Source organism: Seriola dumerili, unplaced genomic scaffold (assembly GCF_002260705.1).
Source record: "Seriola dumerili isolate Sdu_G_001 unplaced genomic scaffold, Sdu_1.0 BDQW01000449.1, whole genome shotgun sequence".
Taxonomy (NCBI): Eukaryota; Metazoa; Chordata; class Actinopteri; order Carangiformes; family Carangidae; genus Seriola; species Seriola dumerili.
The window spans coordinates 1,304,726-1,332,457 of record NW_019174704.1 but is presented as its reverse complement, the minus strand read 5'-3'; the positions used below and the strand labels follow the sequence as shown (position 1 = coordinate 1,332,457).

The 27,732-nt window shown below is 38.1% G+C and overlaps 1 protein-coding gene across 1 annotated transcript; it reads left to right on the top strand.

Annotated features, from left to right (window-relative positions):
* The first annotated feature begins 314 nt into the window (after positions 1–314).
* Positions 315–27,261, top strand: p4ha2 (prolyl 4-hydroxylase subunit alpha 2). Its single transcript, XM_022762394.1, has 15 exons — positions 315–443; positions 8,877–8,983; positions 10,746–10,835; positions 11,889–12,040; positions 14,252–14,389; positions 15,846–16,085; positions 18,451–18,647; positions 19,335–19,511; positions 20,083–20,153; positions 20,402–20,501; positions 21,115–21,168; positions 21,901–21,966; positions 23,405–23,473; positions 24,787–24,883; positions 25,932–27,261. The coding sequence occupies exons 2-15, from the start codon at positions 8,895–8,897 to the stop codon at positions 26,000–26,002; spliced, it is 1,611 nt and encodes a 536-aa protein (XP_022618115.1). The 5' UTR covers positions 315–443; positions 8,877–8,894; the 3' UTR covers positions 26,003–27,261.
* Positions 27,262–27,732: the final 471 nt, after the last annotated feature.

The window sequence follows — 27,732 nt, the reverse complement described above, 5'->3', positions numbered from 1 at the left end:
ACTTTCACTTAACGTAATATTGTTTTATCATCCAATATGAACATTATTACTATCATTATTATTATTATTATTATTATTAATACATTTTTTTGTTTTTCAGTACCAGCAGTCGTTGTAACTCTCAGTTGCTGGTTGAAGTGCAAGTAAAATTGCTGCTTGATAAAACCAAACCTTTGCCTATTTGTTTTCTGAGTAACCCGACGGTACCATACATAGGTTAAGAGTCGGAGCTTACGTGGTGCTCTTGAAGGCAACGCAATACAGCTCAAGGAGGAATGTCTCTGCGCTTCTATTCGTGCTATTAAGGTCAACGCTCCAGGAGGTTCTGTACGTGGCAGCGACCAAAACCCCTCTCTATCCTGTTCATAACCAGGGGGTACCAACTGAAACTGTGTCCACATACCAAGGTGTGACGTTGCTCTGTAATACCCAAGAGAAAAAAGGTAAGAAAATATTAAATATTGTGTATAATTAGCTAAAAGAGCCCGTGTTTAGCTCTGTGGAAGGGGGCTTGAGTGGTCGAGCTCGTGTCCTCCCGAACATGCTTAGATGATCAATAACTGAGTCCAACAGGTTTCTTTTTTCTTGGAAGCGAAGAGTCACGCTAGAGATGTGTGGCAGCAAGACGGTAAAGTTACAAGTGCTAGATATTTCTTGAAGTATGTGTTTATTTCCGACATGTTTGTTACATTGTAATGGGAGCATCGGCTAGCAATGTTTCTCAGCGAAACGGGAGAAAGTTTTTGAAAGTTTGCACAAACTTTGTGGCCGAGCTTCTCCTACGGTGTTGCGCACATGACATTGTTGATTTCGCTCACTCTCTTAAGTTACAATGACGTCATTTTTTTGTATTTTGGCGCAGTTAATATAAATCTCAGCGCATGAAGCCTGCAGCTCGCAGTGCAGGAGAGTCCGCGGACTCAAAGAGCTACAGTGTTGGGAATTTCTAGAAACAACTGTCTTGGGGCTGACGTCACCGGCACGGCTACTCTCCAGCTGGAGATGATGAGCAGATCCAGGGTCAGCAAGACGAGGCTCTCGTTTTTGCTGCCGCTCAGACCCAATTTTACCCAACTTCAATTGACAAACATTCAGATTTAATGATTATTGATTCATCTGCTTAATCATTTGATCTATCTGTAATGTATGACCTATAAAAGCATCAAATTCTCACATCAGAGAACCTGGAACCAACAAATGTTTTTGCATATTTGCTTCAAACAGACATAAGGTCCTGATTGTCCAAACAATTGCTAATTTTTTTTTTTCAAGCTCCAGATGTCTCAAACCCTAACATATTCTCATAAGTAGATACCAGTAGAGGTTTGATTTGATACTACTATAGCTGGTATCTAGTCGTGGGAATATACCAGGGCTTCAACTGATGATTATTGCCATTATTGTCTAACCTGCTGATTATTTTCTCAATTAATCTGTCAGTAAACTGGGAGAAGGTAAAGCCTTCAAGCCTTCAAATGTCCTGTTTTGTCTGATCCCCTATCTAAAAAGACATTCATTTTACTTTGTCTCAAATCAAAGACAAACAGTAATTTCTGACATTGGAGAAGCTGGAACGAGAGAATGTTTTGCCTCACTGAGTGAGGATTGACTTAAGCGATTAATCATTTTTCAAAATAGTTGTCATTTAATTTCCCGTCAGTCTTCTTGTTGAATAATTGACTAATTGTTTCCGCTCTAGAACTGACCCTTTAATCTGAGCAAGTTCACAGTGGTTGATCAACCACAAAGGTTGGTTAGTTCGTAGGTAAAAAGCTCCAAAAGAAAAGACATTGGTTTTGTCCACCCTCTGCAAATAGTACAAAATGCCAAATGAACAATCAGGCCCAGTATAAAATGTTGGAGGCATGCCAGGTGAGCGATGCCCTGCAGGGATGTTTATGTAGCACAATGGTAGTAATTGTAGATGGCAGCCATTATAAATGGGATCCATTAAATCTGCAGCAGGCAGCATGCACACTCAGGCTATGCGAGACACAGGTAGGACATAGATTAGCTTAATGAAGTTATTACTTACAGTTGTCTCTGTCTGATGAGCTTCCCTTCTCACAGTCTACCTTCTTTTCCTTATTGCAGCCACTGTCCGGTCTGTTTATGTCTCTTTATTCTAAACATTGAAGCAATACTTGTTTAAATGCCTGGGATATTTATACTTATTACAACATTTGTTTCTTGTTTTATTGAATATTATTTGTACAAGCGTTCAGTGTTTACATACCACAGAGATTTCTGGAAGTGGATGGTGTGTTTGTGTACTCTTGCACTTAAAGAAAACGTGTGTGTGTGTGTGTGTGTGTGTCTGTGTGTGTGTTTGAGTATTTGTGTGTTTGTGTTTGTGCTCCTGTCCATATTTATGCTTGCATATGCATGGATCTTTGAGCCCGTCTGTCTCTTTATGTTAATGCTTAGTCTGAAATGAGGCACACTCTGTAAACCGGGACTGTGTGGTATGAATAGGTTGAGATGAACCTGTTGGCGACAGCATTTTGGTTACAGATTACTGGTGTTTAGATAGTCTGGCTGCTACATGAGCATGGTTTCCGCTTTAAGTAATATTGATTGATTTAAAAAAAAAAAAAAAAAAAAAAAAAAAAATTATTTTACCAACAACGTGGCTTCAAATGTTTTTCATCTCTCATTGCATCTGAGACATATTTGCTTTTCCATCAACCACATATGGTCAGCAGAAGTCTTGGAAGGATCTTTTTTTTTTAATTTTTTGCCACACAGAGATTTACTACACTGCTCTTCCTTCCTGATATTTCCTAGTGTACAGGGTCAGCTAAACCCTGTGGAAATAATCACTTCCTTTGTCCCAGGGACAGACTAAAAAGCCACAATAAGTGTTTTTATTGGTTGGCTGGTTGGCTGTGTAGGGTTAGGAAATTGCTTCAAAAACTAGAAATCATGCTCTTTGCTCACCCCTCATGTGATGTTCACTGGAAGTGAAAGTCAGAGCAGTTTTTTGTACACTTGGTGTAACATTGCCTAAAGAGTGAATGAACTTCAGGACATCATTTGTCTTATCAAATAATCAATCAAAATTTCGCTGGCAATGACGCCTCAGAACATCACATTGATCTAATTATAGTCTAACTGTGGAGGAACAGTTGTTCTACCCAAGGATTAAACTGAAATTGCACGTGGCAACAGCAACGACATGTTTGAGTTTGAAATTGTTTTCTTTGCTCGAGGACAGTTAAAGCTTCGAGAGTGGCAGGCAGTGATTGCCTGAGCATGTTCACAGCCTGTGGATACTGTACATGCACAGATTGTATGTGGCTACGTAACATGCATGTATCACTCTGTGCTCTTGTGTGTTTGCATGATTACATGAGTCTGTATTTTGTCTATGGCTTTGCGTGGGGAGTACATGCCAGCCCTGTTTACTGATTGACATCAGACAAAAAAATACCTGTTCAGCATCAACCATTTGTTGCTTATCTCTTTGCACCATATGCAGCCTTCACAGTGTGCAAGGAATTGGCAAGCATCTCATCTGAATTATGAGGACTACAGTTTTTTACTCCATGTTAGCTCTACCAAAATACTGGAATTAGGTCTTTGCTGCCAAAATGTAATATAGAAACCTTGTAAACTGCCATGATAAAAAAGCCCCCAAGCAGGATGTTTTTATACACTCAGTAACAGCTTTTGCAAAGAGACATAGGAGTGAGTTTGAATGTCTGGCTTTGTCAGACAGTCATGTGTGAGGTAAATAGCTCCATATTTTGTTCTGGGAATCACTTTTGGGTGTACAGGGACATTGTTATCTGTTTGAATGCGTTGGATTTTCCAGTGAAGCAAGAGTCAGGCTGCGGTTCAATTTTTTCATATGCCTCATCCTCCTGGTGTACTTTATCTTGATCATTTCCCTGAGCTATCCCACGTCCTACACATTAATTATATTTTGTAGATTTGATTCTGAATGACAAATTTAGTTTATAAAACACATTTCCTATAACTGTTGCTTCACTTGCGTTGATGTCGCTCTGTTACTTACATCAGTGTAAGTACTTTCTACTTTTTGGCATTGCTCTCGTTTGCATTTCTTATGAAATCATATTTTTCAAACTACCATGGGAGAAAAAGGTGATAAAGATCATTTTTGTCCTTTTTTCTTGACACATGTTTTAATCTGTTTTCCCTCAAAACTAAAAATGAAATGTGTTTTAATAACTTCCCCAGTTGGCACTTGTGTGACCCAAGACAGCTGCTGCTTGGACCAGCCAGGTTTTTGTCTGTGGATATGTTGAAGTGAAGTGCAGTCCAGTAGAACTAAACAAGATAACTACAGATGGAGAATTTACTCCCTGAGTAAACTTTTGCTCTAAAGTGACCCCTGCCCCATTACAGACCTTGGATCCTGACTGCTTTGCAAGAGAGAGTGTGTTCCTTATCTCTCTCATGGAACCAAACCTCCATGTAAAAAAACAGTCATCTGAAAAAATCCAAAAGTTGGTGAGAAAAGAGCAGATTTTGTCACAGCAGAACACTGCTTAACACTGTACTCACTTGTTAACCAATGAACAAATAACTAAATGTTGTCGCAGTGACTGAAAATGCCAAACACCACAAATGACACACTTTGATGTTTAAGAAAGTCTTTGCTGCATATAAAAAGAACTCATTCTCTGTAAAAGAATCATCAGAATCTAAGAGAACATTTCTGCTTGAACAGAATACAGACTATCCTTTTTTTCAATCTGAGGAGAGGGTGGATAAAAAACACTGTCCAGTTCTGTCCTCTGATGACCTATCGTATATAGATCCTGTCCTGTCCTCTCCTGAGTGCTATTCCCCACATTTGCCAGAAATGCCAGGCAAGGGTCAAGACTTGGGTAGTAAATGTAACAGGCCCCTTGCCAGGAATGTGACGGGTGTTACGGCCTGCAACAACAAGTAAGACTGTGTTTGGGCTGGGTAATCACACAGGCTGTAAATTACAAGGAGAGAGCTTTGGTGCTGTTATTTGTAGTTTAGGACTGTGGTAATAGTTATCTGGGCTGGCACTCACCAAGTAAAACAAATGCCCTCCTACCTAATGCACTGGAAGCTGAATTAGTACCAGTAGGAATACATTTCCCAGAGAAAGGGACTTGGGAGTGATTAATGAACCTTTTGTTAGCAAGGAGTAGAAGTTCTCACCTGAGAGTGAAGGATATCTCTGTTTATGGCACCGAAGTGAAATCTGTGGTGTCTTTTTCTTCACTGGTTCTGGTGTACACTCAACACAAAAGACTGACTAGCTGATTCTTCCAAATTTAATGCAGGAAAATAACAGGAAATAGCACCATTTGCACACAGTTGAAGTCTGAAAATATTTTTACATCAACAATGCAAATCACACCCAAATTACTGTTTAGTTAACCTATGTTTTGAGTTCAGCCTCAGCCAGTATGCATATTTGGGCGTCGTTCATTATGTAGGAAGCTTAGGCACTGATTTTCTGCTTCCGTGGTCGAGCCCCATCCGTGCGCTATGTGCACCCAATCCAACTAATCAAAACACTCATGCATGCATAACCAATATTTGTGTAGTCTTCTCAGTAATTACGTTAGATGGTGGGAAATTAATTAGTATGCATGGCATAGGAGCCTGTTCCATGTTGAAGTTGTATTTTCTTGTGTTTAATTTATCATAATTTGTAATATTAAGGCCAAGCAGGCACATCAAAAGCTTTAATCCACTCAGTATATTCGAGGAGGCGAAGAGGCTGATTTAATAGTAGTGTCCTTTATTTCTATATCTGTGGACTACGTGAGTATGTTTGTCCTTTCATACCTTCTGGCAGCTTCCAACAAGTTAGGACAGCTCTGCAGCTCTCCACCACCGTGGAGGAGAGAGGATGACATTTCTATGTGAAGAAAATTGATGTGCTTTTACTCCTAGGCCAAAAAGTAACACCAAATATGTGTTGGTGTGTGAATTTCCGTCCAGTCGCATTCTCAAATGTTTGATACACAGGCACTGACCAATATACTCAAACCCAATGTGGTGAAGTCCAACAAAAATAACTATAATTGTAAATGATGAAGCTGAAATGTGAGAGTCAAAGGGAATGCAGAGAACGAGTCTTTTCGTTTCACCAACACAATTACTAAGAGCAGGTTTGTTGATCAAAATGTTTGTGAGGTTTTTGGTCTTTTTTGTAGTTCTTCTTAAGATTCATCAGATGGTTATTTAAAAAAAAAAAAACTTGTTTTCATGTAAGATAGTGTTGTTCATAATTAACTGCTTAACCATAATACGTTGAATGTCCAGGGACTTCTGTTCCCTCTGATCGGGTATTCACTGCCACAGGTCTCACAGTTAACAGACTGCACATCAGACTAACCCCACAGCATTTCGAAATGTTGCTACTTCTGTATAAAAAACAGAAGAAAAGCTGACCACTGTGCTGATTTTTTTTTTAATTTTATTTTGAGGTTTAATGCCAGTCCAACTATGTCACACGAGCAGTAGTCTGGCTGTTCACACCAGAAGCACATTTCTCTGCGCAGGTCAAATGATTCTGCTCTTTTTTTTTTTTTTAATCGTGCATAGAACTGATCTTCACCTCATGAATTTTTAACGCAAAGCTTTTTATGTGTTCCTGGATCAGCGGGATGCTGCTTCTTCTGCAACAATGAAGTTAAAAGAACTGTGTGTGCACTCACCTGTCTCGCTCTCTGCTCAGACATTCTGGATCGTTCCGGTCCACTTTAACCGCTGTGTATTGGTATTTTTTTTATAAATAAATTACAGACACGCTCAGTCTATTCTAAATAGCAGCCTACAATTTAATCCTGCAGGTTATTGGTTATTGGTGGTTATCGAGCATCGGCTATCTGTTAGGAAAAAAAACATTGAAAATGAAGATCTCATGTGAGACATGCAAGACTGAAACACTCTGGAAAGTGGAACTTGAATTAACAGTGACTTGCTGCATGCTTAAAGCCATTTCCGACCCTTCACCAATAATACTGTTAGTTAGTACCATTTTGTCTTGGATGTTTGTTTCATTAAAAGTGTCCATTTAGCACTAATAAATGAAATTCTATCTTCCAATATGTTTTGCTTTACAAAGGATCCACTGAACTCTGATAATGTAATTGGCAGACAGTTGTGCTTTTGTTCTATTTTTTTCCCTGAAGCATGTTCACTGACATTTTGTCCTGGAAATGTACTCTGCATGTTGGTGACTCACTTCCTCTTTGACATTATGTTGGTGTCCTGGTGTTCTCAGGTTCATATTAAATGTTTCCACTTAATGCATTAACTAATTTTGGCAACAACAGAAAGTTGACTTGTATTTTGTCAGTCATGTAAGTGAAATTATTTCTTTTTCACCTAGAGCAGATTCCTCTCTAACACACTAACAATCAAGGTGCCACTTTTCTGCTTCAGATCCTCTGTCCCACTAAGCTGTTGATTAGATACTGATGCAGACAGAAGTATGTGTGCGTGTGTACGTGCGTGTGCTGACATTTGGAAGTATGTATTTCTACATGCTGTTTGTGCACACAGTCAACGGAAAGCAGTCATTAACTGAGAAGTGATGTGGTAAAGTAGAATTAGACGAAATCCAAGAGGAGAAAGTGGAGCAGTGTCACTCTCACAAACAAAGCAAGGCCTCAGTGCTGAACTGTGAACAGAAAGTTTCTGCCAGGTGATACGTCATTGTGTAGTCTTGTTTTTTGAGCCTCAGATCTGTTGTTGGCTCCGCAGTAGCTGAAAGTCCACGCAGCTAATGTTCCTTTCGCCCTAGATAACACTATTACTCATTTGAAAGAATGAATGTTTGTTAAAGCAACGTGGCAGCCTCTGACAATATCATCCTAAAAATCATCATTAAATGTAGAATTATGGGCTTTACATAGCTGTTTGAACTGAAACTGCCAGTGATAGCAATCTAACTTGCTGTTTAGTGACTATTTCTAATAATTATTAAAGAAGTCATATGTTAAATATGTCAAGTAGATCTTTAATTGTAGGTTCAGTATGTGAAAGATATAACCTGTTATGGTTGAATTGACGTTAACATTCTGAAAGAAAATTACTTGAGAGTTTCTGCAGTGCCAGCTCTGGTTTATAATACTACTACTTACACTGGACATGGAGCTTTATTTAGTCCTTTCATTAGTCACAAACATTTTTTATTAGGTATCTGGAGGCCATGTCGAGCTCCGGACTAGAACATGGAAAAAGAAAATGAACTGACCTTGCATGAACCAGATGTTTTGTTGTGCTTTGTGATTTTATAATATGAAGGTTCCTACATATATTCTGCAATGTAGAAACAAAATGTTTTATTACAAAAAACACTATTCTTTCTCCACAATGTCCTTTTTATTATTCTTTCATAATGAGAACCGGGCATTGAGGCCAAGATGACAGCTTGCCTCCCAGCAGGCACTGGTGACTCATTTGTAGGAAACATACTGGAAAGTTTGAATATTGTTAGACCATCAGTTGATTTAGTATGGAAACACAGCATCATTTCTTAAACTGTTGACTCAGGGTAATACAAACTGCAAGTTGATTTTTATGTGTCGTTTAAGAATAAGACGGACCACATATTGTGATCAAAATAGTGTTTGTCAGCCAGTATCAAAGCAAAGCACAGTGCCAACTTTTGGATGGACATGGTATGAAGTATCGAAATGTTAAAGGGACCTGTATGAAAAACATGAACACACACTCAATCAATAATGGGTAAAAAATCTCCCCATGTGTTTAACACTGTCTGGCACAATTTGTTCATTGGCCTAATGAATAATAACCAACTGGCCTGCTACACTGGAGTATTTTACGACATGAAAATGAAATGAGCTCAGATCGTGTGATACATGATGTGATAATGTTTGTCATTGCAGGTTATTGAAAAAGACAGAATGAGGAAGTCTCTGTTTTTCATCTCCTGGGCTCTGCTCTGCTGCTGCTGGACCACACAAGCAGAGATCTTCACCTCTATAGGTGAGTTTTTAAAGAGCTACATTGTTTCTTGAGTTTGCTACAAAATTCTCTTTACTGATTAAATATTTTGCTCTAATTATGTATATTGAACTCACAAGGCAGTTGACACGCAGTTATTGTGCTGCATAATCAGAAGAAAACCTGAATTTTGCTTTGAAAGCTATAATAAACTTTACTACTTTACTACTACTCAACTTGGACTTAATATTTAATTAGGAAAGTGCAGCTGCTTTTACTGTCACTCTCTGTGGAAATTGCTGAGTGCTACATGTAGAAGAAAACAATTTTTAGCTCAGGAATGCATGCCTTTTATTTGCCATAAAAAGGTTTTAAATGGAGGTTGTGGGCAGGAAGGAAAGAAGTCTTAGTTTATTTCATGGTAGCCTGAATAACTTTTAAGATAAATAATTATGGTTCACTGATTCCTTTTTTAAATCTGTGAACATTCTGTTTAGTTTTTGTGCACAGTGCTCAAACACAGCCTGGTTTCTATAGGTGTGATTCAGAGGTCTTGTCCACACTTCAAAAGAAACAACAAAACAGAGCCTGCAAATCCCCCCCTAAACTGTTTGTCTTTTGTGCCCTCATAAATCTAATATGTGAGAAGAAGACCTCTGCTTTTGAACAAGTATATGAAGGATTGGTCCCTTCTTTAGGTCTTTATGTGGTATCAGGGAGTGTTTCCAGAGGTCAACTACAAAAAACTCGAAGGCAATAGTCCGCTGTCCCTCTCAAGTATAGTTGTTAAGACTCTGATAGAGTCAGGCTGGCCCTGTCCCCAGCTGCAGTTGCCATAAGCAACCATGGTCATAATGATAAGATGGACAGAGCCTCCGGTCAGTGGAGTGAACAGTCTTAACACACGGCCCTTCAGCTCTGGGATAGACTGTCTTACCTTGGGAAAGTATTGCCTAAAATAAACAGCATGACTTAGATCAATATGATTTAATGTTTATGATTTGGTACCCAATAGAATCTACACACATGTGTGGATAGGTGCTGTGGACATGTACTACATATTGTATAGGTTTAAATACACCCTGCAAGGAGGATGACCTTCAGAACTGGGTGGTATTACTAAACTGTAACTTGTATTGCTCATCTCCACTCTCCTCGATCAACATTCAACAAATGCTTCTGCTTTAGACATCTGATGTTTCTTTCAACACAATTTAACCAGCTCGCAGGATTTCCATCACACATTATGCATCACATAGTCAACAAGCTGAATCTCATGACTTAAACAGTCACTTAAGTCAGACTGATTTACTGCACTTGGCCCTTCTGGGGTTGGATGCAAAAATAATGAAAGTGTTTTTTCACTGTTCCTCTTCCTTGGCAACCCCTGTGAATTAATCATGGCTGCACATTTCCATGGAATTGTTTACTATGCACACCACAATCCAACCATCTCCTCAAAGGCTCATGGATGAACACACCTCTGCAGTTTGCTGAGTAATTCTATACAATCAAAGGGCCACAGTCTGTGGCTGAAGATTTATTTTTACCTCAGCCTAATTATAAGACAAACGGTGATACCAAAAATATATTTTATAGGTTTTTAAAGCAAGGACCAGTACTAGCAATACTCTCACTGTTTTTGATTAAATAAACCAAGGCAAAAACACTGATTAAAGAAGCTTTGAAATAGTATAGTAGACAGTTTTTCTAGCAAATGCTAAACCTGCACATTACCTGAAACCTCTCCCTCAGTATCTGTCTTCCTGTCTGTCTGTCTGTCTGTCTGTCTGTCTCTCTCCGTGTCTGTCGACAGACCTGATCTACACAGAGAAAGAGCTGGTCCAATCCCTGAGGGAGTACATAAAAGCAGAGGAGTCAAAGCTCGCTGCAGTCAAAAGGTACATTCTGAGTCCTGCTACTGGTTACTATGATAATATGATAATCTTATAATACGTAATATATTGTTAAAGATTAAGCCAGCCTTGTTGGCTTTTGATCCCAGTGTCTACTTGTCATGTTGGTTTGATGGTTTCAATTAAATAACAGTTAAAGGCTGTAAGAGGTCAAATTGTCCAATATTTCACAAAACAAGAAAAGAAAAAATGACAAATGAATACAGATTTGTGTAGCAGAGTTTTTTTTCCTTATTCTTTCTTCTTTTGTTAATATTATCATGACCCCTCAGATTTATGTTGTGACCCTTTGGAGGTGCCCAACCCCTAGGCTGAGAGCAACTGGACTAAACGACTACGGAAATATAAAAGTCACCAGTGCCAGTTTTATGCAGAACAAGTCATTTAAACTTCAATGAAGTACTGATAGTACTGAGTGAAGTACTTTCTTACTTAGCAAGGGCTTTGTATGCAGAGCTTTTACTTGTAATGGAGTATTTTAACACTGTTGTATTAGTACTTAAGTAAAAAATCTCAGTGCTTCTTCCACCACTGACTGCTGATGACTTCTTAATGTCTCTCTCATGTGTCTTGTGATTTTGATGTTGTCAGTTTGAATCCAGCTTCTTATCACTGACCTGTTACACTTCATTTGTCTAATGTTGTGTAAGAGTTACCATGATAATCCAAACTAATCCCTCCTTTTGGATTAAGGAATTAAAATTTTCTCCATATCACTGGAATGTTTTACAAATATTATAAATATCTTTTAGAAACAGGACAAATTAAGTAAAATATTTGTCTGTTCCATCAACAATAAACAACGCGATTGGTTCATATCAACAATTCTTTAACCATTTATTGTTTAGAACTGTGGAAGTTTATCACAAGAGCTGGAGTATTTTTATCTAATTTGTGCACTATTTCCTTTGTTACATCGGCAGGTAAAATCAATGTGAAATGATATGTAGAATGTGTGCTGTGTCTTTAAATATATACTGCATGTATCTGTGTAACAGGAGCTTCCACAGTAGTAACAACACTGTGTCTGTCTTTTAGCTGGGCCAAGAAACTGGATGCTCTGACCAGAGTGTCCACCTCTGATCCAGAGGGTTACCTCGCCCACCCAGTAAATGCCTACAAACTGATGAAGAGACTCAACACAGAGTGGTCTGAACTGGAGAGCCTGGTGCTTCAGAACCCTTCAGATGGTGAGGAAATTCCCCCTAAAACAGCATGTGGGTGAAGGACGACTGGAGAAGTATGCCGTGATTTAGCTTTGCTGGGAGCATTATTGTTTTCTGTATAATGAGTAATAATACCTATCCATCTAATGAGCAAACTGTGTTCAGATAAGGCAATAAACAGTTTTTGGCCTTGCTTTATCTGTGTAAAATTGACTCCCGTAGCATCTGTGAGTCTGTGTTTTTTGGCCACATGCAGAGTCTGCTGCCTGACAGAGTATACAGACATTTGCTCCCATAATAAGAGCACACTGAATATGTGACCCGCCTGTGTGTGTGACAGCTCAGCCCAAAGGGTACCAAGAAACTTATTATAATTATTATTTTAATCCAGTCTAATTCTTTTTTTTCCGTGTCTGTCTGCTTTAATTGATGTCATATCTGGAAATTACTATAAATTTTGCTCAAGTTGAAATAATTTCAATCCAATTAGAAAGGTGTTTGCATCAGTTTTGCTGCCTTGGCTAAATCTCAATCTGTTAGCCTCAGCAGTTTTTAACCTTTCCTGTTGACACTGCATTCATTCCACCTTAAAATATCGCTTCACCTCGTATAGTGCATCTGAAGGGCAGCATTCACCACTTTTTCTATGGGGCTAGTCTCAACATGAGCGGAGAGCGAGCGGTCAGGGTTGAATAAAAGATGCAGAGCGGGTGTGAGCTGACTGGTTTGACTGCAGAGTGGAAAGTTCTGTTGTGCTGCTCTTCCTTAAACACTCTGCGCCCCACATGAACAGAGGGAGAACAGAGACTGTCATGTTGTAGCTGCAGCTGTTCCTCATCTCTGCATATTTTGACCATATTCTCCCTCTGTGTTTGTGTGTGTGTGTGTGCATGTTTAGACCTAGGTCCATATCTGTGTCAGGCAGATGAATTGAGCATGAGAGTGTACTGGGTGTCGTACAAGTGAATCTGTATACGTGGCCATGAGTCATGAGTCATTTTCCTTTATCCACATTTTGTTTCTCTTTAAGCAAGTTAAAAGAAAAATTGACACTGAGAGAGAAAGAAGGATGGAATTTGGACCTTTGCCAGTCATATATGATATACAGTATCACACATGACTCTGGTATGTAGATGAAAAAGTTTCCTCCTCTGAATACCCCCAAGCGAATACAACACATAGAAATGTCACATCTGCCCTTGGAAGTTTCTGCTTTTACTGAATAGCAGATGAGGTGATATTCCTTATCAGGTGATAAGGAATATGAAAGGGCACACATGCATAGTTCTTGTTAGTAGTCATCATTAGTCACATGCAGGAGACACTGAACTAAATTTGATTACTTGGTAAAGGCAACCTGAGGATAATATTGGTCACTCAGATGTCTGTCTGAGGTCAGAACAGAGGCGCTGAATTATTTACAGAAAGTCTGGTACTCCTGTGGCAGGAAAGCTTGTGCTGACTGTGGGTTATGAGCCTGAATACATCAAAGATATTGGCGACAACCTTTGTTGCCTTTGTTTTCATTAATATCTTTTGTTGCAGACACGGTGAGACAGGAAAAGAAAGACAGAAAAACTACAAAGACAAAGGCCCATTAGAAGAAAGAGGGTGATTTGCAGTTTTATTGTTTAATGTATTTAAATTTGTTCAAGTAAAATCAGTATCATTTATGTTTCACTTCAACGGAAGAGGAACATTAACCCAATCTCGGGAAACTCCTAAAAAAATGTAAAGGATATAAAAGGTCTAAATAAAATCAATCAAATGAGTTTAATATTAGTGTGCATTTTCACCCATTATGTTTGTTTTTATAAATGTCAGCTTTCATTCGAGAAGTACAAACACATCTTCTAAGACCCCCCCCCCCTTTGCATGAACGTGGCCTTGTGTGTTTAACAGATATCAATGGTTGTCTATTGATAACCATTGTTTTGTATCAGTGAGTGATACAAAGTAGCAAAACTGACTTTTGATGGTTTGAAAATTACCAAAATTTGAGTGTTTACTAACAGTTTAGTTTACTAAACAGTAGAAACAGTTTAGTTTACTTAAATGTTACTATAAATTATTTTCGCCTTAAGTTGCTAAGTTCTAGCAAAGTTGTACATTTAACATCCTTTGGATAATTTGGTGATTCTTTAATTCCCTTACACTTTTTTCTCTTATCAAAACACCATTTTCATTTCATTTCAAACATTTCCAACTTAACCTTATCTTACTTCCTTTCTTCAGGGTTCATTTCCAACATGTCCATACACAGACAGTACTTCCCAGATGAGGAGGACGAGACGGGTGCAGCCAAGGCGTTGATGCGTCTTCAGGACACGTACCAACTGGATTCTGAGGCCTTCTCAAGAGGAAAGCTGCCAGGTAACCAAGGAGTGTGGAGTGAGTTTGTAAAAAAAAAAAAAAAATAGCATGGATATATTAACATCGATAGAGCAGTGTGTAACTTTCTAAAAGAGAGAGAGGAAGGCAAACTGCATCTGCCATTAACGATTTTTGTGTGTTTGTGTATTTATATATTTTCTTGTGAAAACCAGTTTGAGTTTTGGACCTCCTGACAGAGTACATTTTTGTGAAATTAGGTCATGTTGACCTGTCCTCACTTCTTCAACAGTTCAAAGAGTTAGTTTAAGGCGGGTCTGGGGTCAAGTGTTATTGTGTTATTATCAGTTATTATTTTGGTTCTGGGACATGACATGACTGAAGATTAACTTTTCTTGTGGTTAAGGGTCTAATGACTGAATTATTTACAGATCTATTAACTGGCATGCAGTACTGACTCCACCATAGTCTTGTTTTATACTTCAAATAGTCACCAAAGTCAGAAATCCTCAAACTAATACACATAACTAATTGTCAGTTGAGATGTACTTGAAGTATAGTTGCTAGGTTTGAACTGCAGTCCCATACCAGTGGCATCTAGACACTATTTGGATGCAACACAGGTATGAAAAGGTGTGTACTTGTGCAGACTTATGCAAGTATGTGTTTGTTTTCAGTTAATGAGGCACAAGCCTGTTTTTGTATGAGTGTATCTATGCCATTTGACTCTGCTTTTTATGCTGAACTAGGATCCATCCAATGTCAGTTGACTCTGCATATCTCTATCTGCCTATAAGCAAACAACTTTGAACCAATATATAATGGATAGTTGGCCAAAAAGTGAGAAATCAGATGTCTGCTAAAGTAGACATAGATTTACATTTTCATATTTTAGATGATGTTCCAACAGAAAAGTAGAATAATTAGTCTCACTTTGTTTCACAAGATGCTCAAAAAAAAAAAACCAACGCAAAAGATAAGATCACATAAGATAAACTTTGATGATCCCATGTAGGTAAATTGAAGTGTCAAAGCAGCAAAGGAAATGTGTAATAAATATAATATACACCACAGGAAAAGCATAGCAACCACAGAGTGGATTCATAAATCAAAAATCTGTATGGAGAATGGAATCAAACGGTGGGTGTATCAGCCCATGTTATCTTACCACAGATATGTTGTTTTGGCATTTGCACTATTGTATTCTTGGATATTAAGTAACTAGAAAATGCTACGCTGAATTATTTTTCAGCTGTAAAACTCCCTGCTAAGTACATATCTTGGTCACAATGATTAAATACTTTAATAACTAAATTAAATATCAATATCTGTACTGGCCTAAAGTTCAGTACGAGTTGGGCTCTACGGCAGATATTCGTGTTTGCCATGATTCACCTGTGATGAATAATTGATGATAAATATGTCATGAAAAGATTTCTGGTAAGTGAAATCACAGTACATTATGGTCAGTGTTTAAATTCAGTGAATCCTGTTCCAGGTTTGCACTCCAATGCCTTTTTGACAGTGGACGACTGCTACGACATGGGGAAGACGGCTTATAACGACGCAGACTATTATCATGCTGTGCTATGGATGCAGCAGTCTTTGAAGCAGCTGGATGCTGGGGAGGAAGCTGTGGTTTCCAAGGCGGACATTTTGGACTACCTCAGCTACTCTGTTTACCAAATGGGAGACCTGCCTCGAGCCATTGAACTGACACGCCGGCTGGTGGCTATTGGTAAGATGCAGCATAGGCAAGTGTACTGACACAGAAGATGTAAGCTGGAATCAGTGTACACACTAACACACATAATCGCACAATCATTTATCTCAGCATGAGACTCATTACTTGGATCTCTTGGAACCATAAATGATGGATGAATGAGTTCACGGTCTCAACTTTTGAGAAACTTAAAAAAAGCACATTTAACATGTTTTTAAGGAGCACTGTTGAATTTTTCAGTTGCCTCCCTCCCTTGGTTAGCTGACCAGTACAACCACAGTCTTCCACAGTGGGATAACCGATGGGTTGTCTTCCTGCCGTTTCAGTCATCACTACAGTCCACCCTCCTCTCACTGCAGTGGTGCTCTGTGAGCAGCAGGGTGTTGTCCCTCCAGAGTGAGGGCCGGTGGTTTCTAACTGTTATTTTAGTCTCTGCTGTGTTGACAGCTGCAGGCCCTCTTTTTAGAGCTGCGGCATGCTTGATTACTTGTCAAGTGAAATGAATTGAGGTAGAGCAAATGTAGCAGACACAGACTTACTTTGTGGCATCAAGTGCTACTAACATTGAAAATGCACAGATGCAACTCATAGTATTACAGCTCAAAAAAAAAAAGAAAAAGAAAACTGAAACAGTAAAGGATATACAAAAGCAATAGTCCAGATAAAGCAAATAAAATCATACTAGAAATGTAAGAAAAAAAGGAGTGGAGCATAGGAAGGCAAGCAATCAATTTCAATCTGTTGTCAGTGACACATGTTTAAGAAGTAGTTCGACAGTATGGGAGACTGACAGATTATACGACTCTGGGAAGTTACTGCACTCAGCCAAGAAATACTCACTGTTCATCAGTGAGCTTCAGAGTCACTGGTAGGCTGATTCTGTTACCTTCGAACAGAAGGAGTCGGGCTTTTTCCCTCATGTTTCAAGGCTTTATGCTCCTTTTTATTCTAAGCTAACCATCTGCTGGTTCCAGCTTCATATTGAACACACACATATGAGATTTGTATCAATCTTCTCATCTAACCGAGCAAAATAATGATTAGTGCGTTTCCCAAAATGTTGAACTATTCCTTTGAAACAGTACAAATCTAGGATCATGCAAGGAAGACCACATATAAAATGCAAGAAACATTTTTTTTTCTAATTGAAGGTTGAAATTTGTTTGTCTTATGACCTGAATAATACTTGTATAATCTTTCCTGTTGAATATATTGATGGAGGTGCTTGATGGTTTCTTCTATCAGATCCCCATTAGTAGGAAAGTATGGTCGTACTGGGCATCTCTCAGGACTGAATTTGTGTCACTAAATCAGTGTGTATTACAGCCCTGCTGGAAAAGACCACACATACTCACTTGTATCTCACATTTTAGTTACCTCCAGCAGATTGTTGAACTGCACCTCTCCCTCCTACAGTAAGACTAAACTAAATCAAGACTTGGGAAACACATGGTTTACTGCTGTGGTTACTATAATTTTGGTACACAAGGCAGCATCACTCTGAAAGGAGGCTCAGTATGTTGCTGCAAGAAAAGTAGTACTACTGCTCTATGAAATACTCTAGTACAAGTAAAGATCCTACATTAAAATACCACTCAAATAAAAGTACTGAAGTAGTTGCAGTAAAATGTATCAAAAGTAAATGTACTCATTATGCACAATGGCCCCTGTCAGTGGGAAATTATACTGTTGGCTCATTATTATTGCAACATATAAGCAGCACTTTGATGTTGCAGTTGGTCTATGTTGTGATCATTTTCAGCGCTTTATACATAAACTGGCAGGTAGTTTAATATTTATCAATGCATCATATTGGTGATGGTTATATACGCTGTATTAATCTGAAAAGTAACTAGTGACTTTAGTTGTTCAGTATAAAATAGTGTAAAATAAAAGTAATTTAACAAGTACCTCAGAAGTAACTTAATAATAATAATAATAATAATAATAATAATAAACCTAATTACTTTGCACCACTGAGAAGAGAGAGTTCAGTGAAGCTGAGTGGGGAAAAATTAGGTCCACAGTGACTGTTTACTATAAATGATAAGTGATGTTGTAGTGAGTTTGTCTTTGATTAAATCATACAGTACTTGGTTGAAGTGATGAAATAAAGCTTAAACAAGCTAAAGTCTAGAGAGGTAAAAGATATCAATGTTTACAGTGCAATTCTTGTCTTCTTTGTTTTTGTTTTTTTAAATCAATTTCTGTTAACTAGGAGTGATAACTTGTTTGCATTTGTGGTGTCAACGGGCATGAAAGGGACAACGCTGTTTAAAATTAGGATGTTTTAATGCAGTATTTCTTCAGCTCTACATGTTAGCCTGCTGTTCAGATGAGATCTTAGCCACTAAAAACCAAATATTTCTTGTGCTGACAGAACCCGGCCACCAGAGGGCAGGAGGAAACCTCCGTTATTTTGAGCGGTTACTGTTCAAGCAGCTCAATGAGCTGAACCAGGCCTACCAGCCTTCCTCTGAGGAGCCCATCCAGCTGGGAACCTACAGCAGACCTAAGGACCATCTCCCAGAGAGAGAGGCGTACGAGGCCCTCTGCAGAGGAGAGGGGCTTCAAATGGTGAGACATGAAGAGAAAAATAAAGGCATGTTGGAGAATTGGATGTGATGTGAAGACCTGTTACAGAGAGGCAGTCAGAATACTTGTTCTCTTCATACATATCTGAAGTGCTAACATTCAGCTGAATTAAATCCTAAAGCACCAGATACTTTGATCCTCTGCTGTAAGTGGTTTGTTCTCATGAAAATACACTTTTGGTTCAGCAGATAGATTATTTTTATATTAGATTGGTTACATACACACATGTGCTTGTCTTAAAAAGCAGTGCATTAGGCAAGGCCTTTCAATTTCACAATGAATCAAGGAATGTATTTAATATTAGAAGAGCAAGATACCTTCACCATGCCTTGAAATGTTTGATGTAAGTCGAACAACCATGAAAGAAACGGGCTTATAAACACATATTAACAAGTATTTTGTATGTGGTTTATTTGATAAAAATTAAAATCAGTGCACTGGAGTTATTTTGAGCAAAGTATTAGAAATTCATCATGTTATGAAATTACATTTTGCCAGCAGGGAACAGTCAAAATTAATCACCACTCCCAATATGATGGAAATTGATGCATTCTTTGTCATAATTCTTCACCTCTTCATAGATTCAGACGAAAAAAACGAACTCCTAACCAATACAAATATTAAGAAAAAAGCTTTATTATTTTCTGCTTACCTTATGTATTTCACCAGAACGAAAAGAGGCGCAGCCGTTTGTTCTGTCGCTACCAGGATGGTAAGAGGAACCCTCGTCTCCTGCTGAAGCCCATGAAGGAGGAGGATGAGTGGGACAGCCCCCACATCGTTCGCTACCTGGACGTCCTGTCACACGAGGAGATTGAGAAGATTAAGGAGCTGGCCAAACCCAGGGTGAGACAAGAAGCAATGAATAAATAATAATAAATATACACAAGACATAAAACAAAATGAGAGACACACTCTTTGGATTTATCTCATCAACTCGATTTGTCAGTCGCTGTACTTATGCAAAATCATATTTGGTGGTGCATTCCTTTTACAAAGTGCAAGCAAAGGTTTGGGTATCTTCTGTGTTTAACAGTTGTTCACAGCATTGTGCCCAACAATCACGTGAAGCTCTGACAACTATAACATTGTCACATTGTGAATATTTACATAATCGGAGGCTAAATAAGACTAATAATAAGAAGAAAATTTTTGCCCATGAGCTTATGATGTCAGGCACTGGTGCTGTTAAAATGCTGTGTCTATGTAACAAGGACACAGTCAAAATAAATTATACAGGGCAATCATTCTTACATTCTGAATTTATTCTCATAGAGAAAAGAATATAAGGAATCAAGAGTATTAGATATACAATGTATTTATGATATAAGATTAATAAGGGAGAATAAATGTAGATATTTATAAAGATACTTATTTCCTCCAACTGTGTGGGTGTGTTTGTGTTTTATTTTGTCAGCTTGCCAGAGCTACTGTCCGTGATCCCAAAACGGGTGTCCTGACCACAGCCAACTACAGAGTATCAAAAAGGTAACTCTTTCAGGGGAAAGGTTCCTTGGGTACTCTCTTGTGGATATCAGTGATTACATTTAGATTTACATGTACTCATTTGGCAGATGCTTTTATCCAAAGCGACTCCAGGGACATCACTAAAGCTTCAGCTTTATTTTCAACTTGCAGGTCAAGGGGCGCTAAACTTGTTTTTACTGTGTTTAGTGTTTATTGTGAGTGTGTGTGCCTGTGTGCACTCTACTATGTACACATTTTTGGTTTTTCAGTGCATGGTTGGAAGGAGAGGATGACCCCGTCATTGAAAGGGTTAATCAGAGAATAGAAGACATCACAGGCCTCACAGTCAACACTGCAGAGTTACTTCAGGTAATCACATTGCTACATCATCATGTCACATATAACACAGAAATCTGACATCCAGTTTTCTAAATGACAGTTATATTCATAGTAATTCTCATAATGATAGGCAGAATGTATCTAAGAACAGTGTGTGTAAAAGAGAGTGATCTTTCAGCAAATTAAATACAACATGCTACCTTTGAAGGGATTAAACTGATTAAGGTTGACCTAGTATGTCTGAATCCAGGCTCAGTCACACTTCCACTGCAATTACTTTTTATGGATTGAAAAATTAAACTGTGTTTCACCTTTTTGCAAAGAACATGAGAAAAACAAAACAAAACAAAAAGGCATGTTCTAACTCAGGAGCAGGATTTAGTTTGTGGTGTTCAAAGCTTCTGTAGAAAGCTACTTTAAAACCCTAACAGCAGTGTGTCTTCACAGAAACAATGCCACAGTCACTCATGATAATCCACACTCCTCAGTGTCAAAAAATAGTCTCCATTTAAGTTATTACATTAAATAACATAAATCAATATTCACAATGTCAAATCAGTACATGTAGATACACTGTAGTTTGCCAATACATTTTTAACCACATTGGTTTAATATATAATCATCTTTGTCAATGGCTGACCAGGTTGCTAACTACGGAGTTGGAGGACAGTATGAGCCACATTACGACTTCTCAAGGGTGAGTTCACTTGTGTGTCAGAGTGTGTTGTAAAGATGTAATTGACATGCTTCCCACATTTCCTACAGTCCTTTGAAATATCCCTAAATCTAAGCAGTGTTCTCTCTGTGTGTTATTTCTGGCAACCATCTATGATTTTTCACATGATCTGTAGCTATATGCACGCTGTGCAGTGCATCTGTGCAGCTGTTTTGCTATGGAATTATTGATTTTTTTAGTACAAAGGGTCATTGCAAATAAGAACTGTTCTGTTTAGCTATGGCGTCACTCACCTGGGGGTAAGAAAGTAGAAAATGATGAAAATGATTAATGGCCATTGTCTGATATGGATAACCCAGAAAGAAATAACTCTTTAGTAGAAATGACTGTGTGCTCCATGTTATCTTTATATCTTTATGTGCATTATGCGATATTAAGCATATAACATAAAGCTATTATTTTGAGATTAGATGAAAAATGTAATTCATTTGTGGTTTAACAATGTTTCTGACAGATAATAGAGTAAACTTGATTCGTTGTGAGTGTAGTTAGTGCCCTTAGTGGCGGACCCCTGGTGTGAGTCTTTTTGGTGATGGGTTAAACGTATAAACATCTGTTGCAGCGTCCTTTTGACAGCACCCTCAAGGTCGATGGAAATAGACTTGCTACCTTCCTAAACTACGTAAGTACATGTGTGTGCGAGTGTGCAGCGTTTTCATCATGTATTTTTACTCTTGAATTTTATCTTCATAGAAAGATGAGCCTGATGCTTTCAAAAGATTAGGCACTGGAAATCGTGTGGCAACTTTTTTGAACTACGTAAGTACGTGCATCCAGTCGCCGTTGATTGAAGGCTGGGGGTGGCAGTCACCTGAGATCTACGCTCCATCCTTCTTTTGTTGTAGCTTCATAGGCGTAAGCATAAGCTCTGGTTCAATCTTGGACTTGGATTGATTGACTCCCATAGAGATTTACTAATTGGCATTACAGTTCTGTAGTTGGAAACGTAGAATGGCTTGACGTAACGAGACAAGATGCGGAGAGAATACCCTAAAGTGGTGCGAGATAAATATCCCATCATGTAGATGACTGAGACTCTTTGTAGACAAATATTTAAGAATAAACTTTTTCTGTCAATCAGTTCCAGTACATATTGTGGAGAGTTTTGTTGGCTGGTCCCCATTAACACGCTTTAGTTAGAAGCAACTCTTTATTTTACCCTTGTTAACACTGGGTCGTACAAAATAGAATTGCATCCAAAAGTAGGTACAATATTTTGTTCTTAAATGAGGCATGTAGTTGAACTCCCATAACCTTTGACTGCTTGACGTTCAGTGTTCACCATGGTGCATGATGTGGATGTGCTCTAGTAGATTATTGATCTATAGTATACGATAAATGTAAAACATTTATCGTATAAAACAAACAAGTTTTTAAGTCAATGCGAGATACGGACAGGATATAACAGGACAGAATAAAATGAAACCCTTGATTCCTTTCAATAAGCGGCAAAACCTACAGAAATAAGACAAAGCAGTTTTGTTTTGGTTTATTAAAATAGAGCAGAAAGAGTTAAACAAAGTTAAATTGTCATAACTAAAATGGTATAGACACTATTGATTTTTACACTGAAACACGCAATACAACGAAAAAATATCCAAAAGTCATAGCACATTACATATTTTAGATAATTGACCGTAACTTCAGATCAACAAATGCGTTTGACTCGTGGAGACAAGATGTATGGTGGGACACTACTGATCATCTCCGCTAAGTAACATCTTCTTTGTACCTGGAACAACTGATGGGTTAGTTTAAAGAAAGACCATATTCCCTTTTCTTCTTCTCCAGTTTTTCTGGAGTCTTGCTTGATTTCCCTCACTGCACAGTCCAGTAGTGTCTGTAGAAATGTCATTTGTTATTTTGTAACCCTTATTTCTTTGTTGGACCTTGTTTTTTGATAATGTTTTATAATGAAGTGACATAGAAAAACTTTTATAATTTATTACTAAATTTATTATCAGTAGAATTTGTCAGTTAATCGGCATCCATTGGCATTTACATATTCTAAAAAAGGACATTTTCCTTAGCAACAAGTGTTTGGTATGTTGACATGTTATATGTTGCTTTGACAAGTAAAACAAATGTATGTTTTGTTAAGCACAAACACAGATGTGCTCTTGGAGGATTGATGAATACCGCTGTGTATTCTTTGAGAAAAACAGAGAAAGTTTCCAACCTGTTGTTTTTTTCTCAGATGAGTGATGTCGAGGCGGGAGGTGCCACGGTCTTCCCTGACTTTGGAGCAGCAATCTGGCCTAGAAAGGTGATGACAACAGTGTGTGTGTTTCTGTGTGTGCATGGGAGAATTATATTAAATGTCATTTATTGTGTGTTGAGTGTGCTTACATGATGCTGCTCATGTCTCCTGTGGGGAAATAAACAGTGTCGGTGTCAGTTTAAGGGTCAATGTGCCGAGACTTACTTTGGTAATTATTACAGTAAGTCGTGACATAATGACGGAAGATCTCATGTGTGAGGTTCTCTCTACATTATTCTGTAGTGTATGAAAATTTGCCAAAGATGTCATTTGGCAAATTTTGAATGGAAGCTCTTTTTTTTTTTTTTTTCTTGCATGAAAACTGTTTTACTTTTGGACTTTTTGAAGTATTACATTTACATTTACTCATTTGGCAGACGCTTTTATCCAAAGCAGCTTACAAGTGAGGGACAACACTAAAGCTTCAGTGCAGTAGGAGACCTTGAAGTAAGTACTAAATCTGTTCAATAAGGCAAAGTGCAAGGAGAACAGGTAAAGAAGTGCAGAGTAAGTGCTAGTTAGGCATGTCAGGGTTTTTGAGGTGATACGCGAGAAGTGCTCTCAGAAGAGATGAGTCTTCAAGATATTCTTGAAGATAGAGAGGGATGTTCAACCATCGGGGACAAACAAGAACAGTCTGGACTGCGATTTGAAAACAGGCATGGCAGGGCCAGATGACATTCCTTGGAGCAATGCAGTGGCCAAGGAGGAGCATAAGCTTGCATGATGGAGTCCAGGAAGATGAGTGCAGACCCAGAAGTCACTCTACAGGCAAGCAATAGTGATTTAAATTTGATTCAGGCAGCCATGGGTAGCCAGTGGAGGTGTAAGAGCTGTGGAATGACATTTGCCCTTTTAGGCTGATCAAAGAACAGAGACACCGCTGCATTCTGGACCATCTGCAGTATATAAGAACGTTTTGCTTAAGGTATTGCAAGTTTTTTCCAAATTCAATCAAACAGATTGATTTTCACTGGCCAGTCAACATAGCTGTGGTAATATAGGCCCACAGATTGTCCAGTAAAGGCTGCTGCTTATTGTTAACTAACTTGTCTCACATGTCCATGTTTTTTTGGGGTTTTTTTTGTTGCATGTGCTTCAGAAATGTGCTTTTGCCAATGTGGCAAGCAATAACATAGTTGTCAAACAACCAAAAGTCTGCTTGAGGACCACAGGGGTCAGTATCACACTGCAATAAACTGCTCAGCTTGAAGCCGCTTCAGGTCTTCTTCTCATTGCTTGTTGGATCTTCGTGTTCCTTCTCTCTCGTGAACACCAGATGTTCCCATCATTGTTTCGTGTATTTCATCTCTCCACAGGGGACGGCAGTGTTCTGGTATAATCTGTTCAAGAGCGGGGAGGGAGACTATAGGACCAGGCATGCAGCCTGTCCTGTCTTAGTAGGAAGTAAATGGGGTGAGTGAAAATTTCGATTCATCACATTTAACTATTGATACATTGAATTAGATAGGGAAAACAGCTACATTAAGATTGAAATCAAAGCGATAAAGTTAAAATTGCTTGTGACTCCATGTTACTTAACAATTCCAAAATATGCTGTTTAGAACAGGCTCTTTCAAGTTTTGACTGCATCTACTGGCTTGTAACTCCTGAAACCACACCCGGAAAGTTACTGATACATGTCATAACATGACATAAATATTTTTCCAGAAATACAAACACCATTGTACAACAGCCTAGATATTGTGCTACAAATACAAGGTTGATAATTGTAACCGTTTTACAAAATGTCAGCATTAAAACCATGCTCATTTGATATTTAGTCTGTATTCTAGTCTAGATAGAAGAACCTTGTACATTTTTTGTAGATCACAAAAAATAAGGCAGTAAGGGCAATTTTAACCGATTCGCAACATGCCCTTAGTACTGGTATCTGGACACGCAGATGTGTGTAAGTGAATGGATGTTTATATATAGCACATCCCAGTAAATCCCAATTAAGGGATCTCTTGTAAAAACCACATACCTTAATGTGATCAGATTTAGGCGGTGTAAATAAAATTACACATACACAGAAGATATTGCATGATTTAAAAATAGTTTAGTTAATTTAGATATGAGTGAAAGCAGTTTTTAACAAGAATGAGCTCTCATTGGATGAACAGTACAAGGTGAGGCTTGCCTATACGTTTAACCAGTGTTGATGTATTGGGCAGGCTGTGTAACCAGGCTGGGGAGTTTAAACCAAAATACTCACCATATGGTGAGGCTGTCACTTCATCCTGTTCTGAGCTGGTGAAACACACCACTGCGAAGAGATTCAAGATCTTCACATGTCAGCTTCTATTAAAAGCACATTTAAATTCATACAAACACTAAACTGTACTGGGAAAATATCTTTACCACATGCTGACATTTTTTTTCATTTTATTACACAGGCATTATTGAACTGTCTTGGCAATTTTGTGGTCCTCACATGTTTTTTGTTTTTCTGTTTTGTCAGTGTCAAACAAGTGGATTCACGAGCGAGGACAAGAGTTCAGGAGACCCTGTGGCCTGACAGAAGTGGACTGAAGTTTGACCCACATCTAAGGAACATGCAAACAAAACACACTCACACACACACATGTACATTCTCTGTAGTGCCTTATTTCTGGCAATAATGCAACTCTCAGACACTTACAAAAGTGCTGTCCCTCTCAACTTGTCAACATGGTTAACAAATGTTTTCTGAGGAAATTGTGACACAGGTATGCAAAGATAATATATTTCTTTTCACTAGAACATGTAGAGCTCAGTTCTCTGTCAGGCATCCTCACACCACCCCCACCTGATAAAAAAGGAAATTAAGTGAAAACATTTTTTTAAATTTTTAATAACTAATAAACATTAAAAACGATTACTTTATGAGCACGCAAAATTAAATTACTGTTAGATCCAAATGTGTGGGTCTACTGCCAAACCTTCCCATTGATACCAGAACCTAATTCTTGGGGTTTTTTAGCTGTCAGGTGAACAGCTTTTACCTCAGACTGCTCTTACAAGCAACTTTCAATTTTTCATAGTAAAAACATCAGCATTAGTGGTTATACAGAGAAGCTTGTTTAAATTTATATATCTCAGCTGTTCCATACAGGATGGTGTGACGGCTTTTGTAGGATTTATTTCAAATTCACTCATACGTCTTAAAGACAAAGAACGGAAAGATTTACACATATTTAACATATTTCTGAATATGAAGCAGCTTTTGGTAATGAACTTTTTTTAATCCAGCTACAGACTTTGTACTACATTCACTTATTGCAAGTTAACCCAGAGTTAACCATTAACGCTAATTTTACAGTATGAACACATTGTCAAGTTGTTCTGCAAGTTCCTGAGTAGAACTGAAAACCTTTTTCATAAATATTTGGCTGCCAGCCATCAGAATTGTCAGTTTACCAAAAAACCTTATATTAAATCTATAGTCTGGTATTGGTTCATTTTAGAGGTTTATTTGGGAAGCAGTCTCAGAAAAACAACTTTTCTCTGCTGGTTATTTTAAACAAAATTCGAGCAAATATTACGAAATAAACATCCCAAGTTACAATCTTTAGCTTTAGCACTGTCTCGTCTTTACTAATAGCTTCATTTTTTTATTAAACTGACGCTAATATCCTTTATCATTTGCATCCAAAGTGTTTTTCCCAGTCCAGCCTGACAGATAAATACATTTCCTCCAAATCATGCCCAGGACATTTTTATTTATATAGTGTTTAAGTTATTACATTGTTGTTACATTGTGTGCCCTTTCTACAAGATGGCAAATAAATGTCAAAATAAGTCAATAAACAGTGGCTTTTACTAAAATGTTTTGTGCTTTCATTCACAGTTTTCATGATTTCTCACCGTGTCATCAAAATCAGACTGACTCTAAATCTGTTGCCAGCGTTTTCCTATGAATCTGAAGCATGAACTGTTTAGGATCCAGAGGCTTCATTAATACCATATCGAAGTCCTCAAAGTGTAATTTTTATATCCACCAATGTGCCTGTTACACCACCCACATGCAGCAAGTAGCTAAAGATGATGGCATTTTTAACTGAATTGAGGTTTATATTAAACTGGCAGCATTTTGTGATTCACTACAACTTTTATGGTGACAAGCTCAAGGCTCTGATTGGGTTATTTGGTGTCAGTTAATGCTGGTGCCACTGATCAAGGCATATCATTGGACACTGAAAGAATTTTTGAATTTGCTTTACCAATCTTATAAAGACAATGGCTATAAAATGGTCATTGAGAGAATTTTTATGCAGTTATAT

What these genes read in the sequence shown, in the direction of transcription:
- p4ha2 (XM_022762394.1), top strand. Translation starts at nt 8,895, where the DNA reads ATGAGGAAGTCTCTGTTTTTCATCTCCTGGGCTCTGCTCTGCTGCTGC. An exon ending in AACTACAGAGTATCAAAAAG is followed by an intron (nt 20,154 to 20,401) that starts GTAACTCTTTCA and finishes TTGGTTTTTCAG; the next exon opens with TGCATGGTTGGAAGGAGAGG. An exon ending in TGGCAACTTTTTTGAACTAC is followed by an intron (nt 21,967 to 23,404) that starts GTAAGTACGTGC and finishes TTTTTTTCTCAG; the next exon opens with ATGAGTGATGTCGAGGCGGG.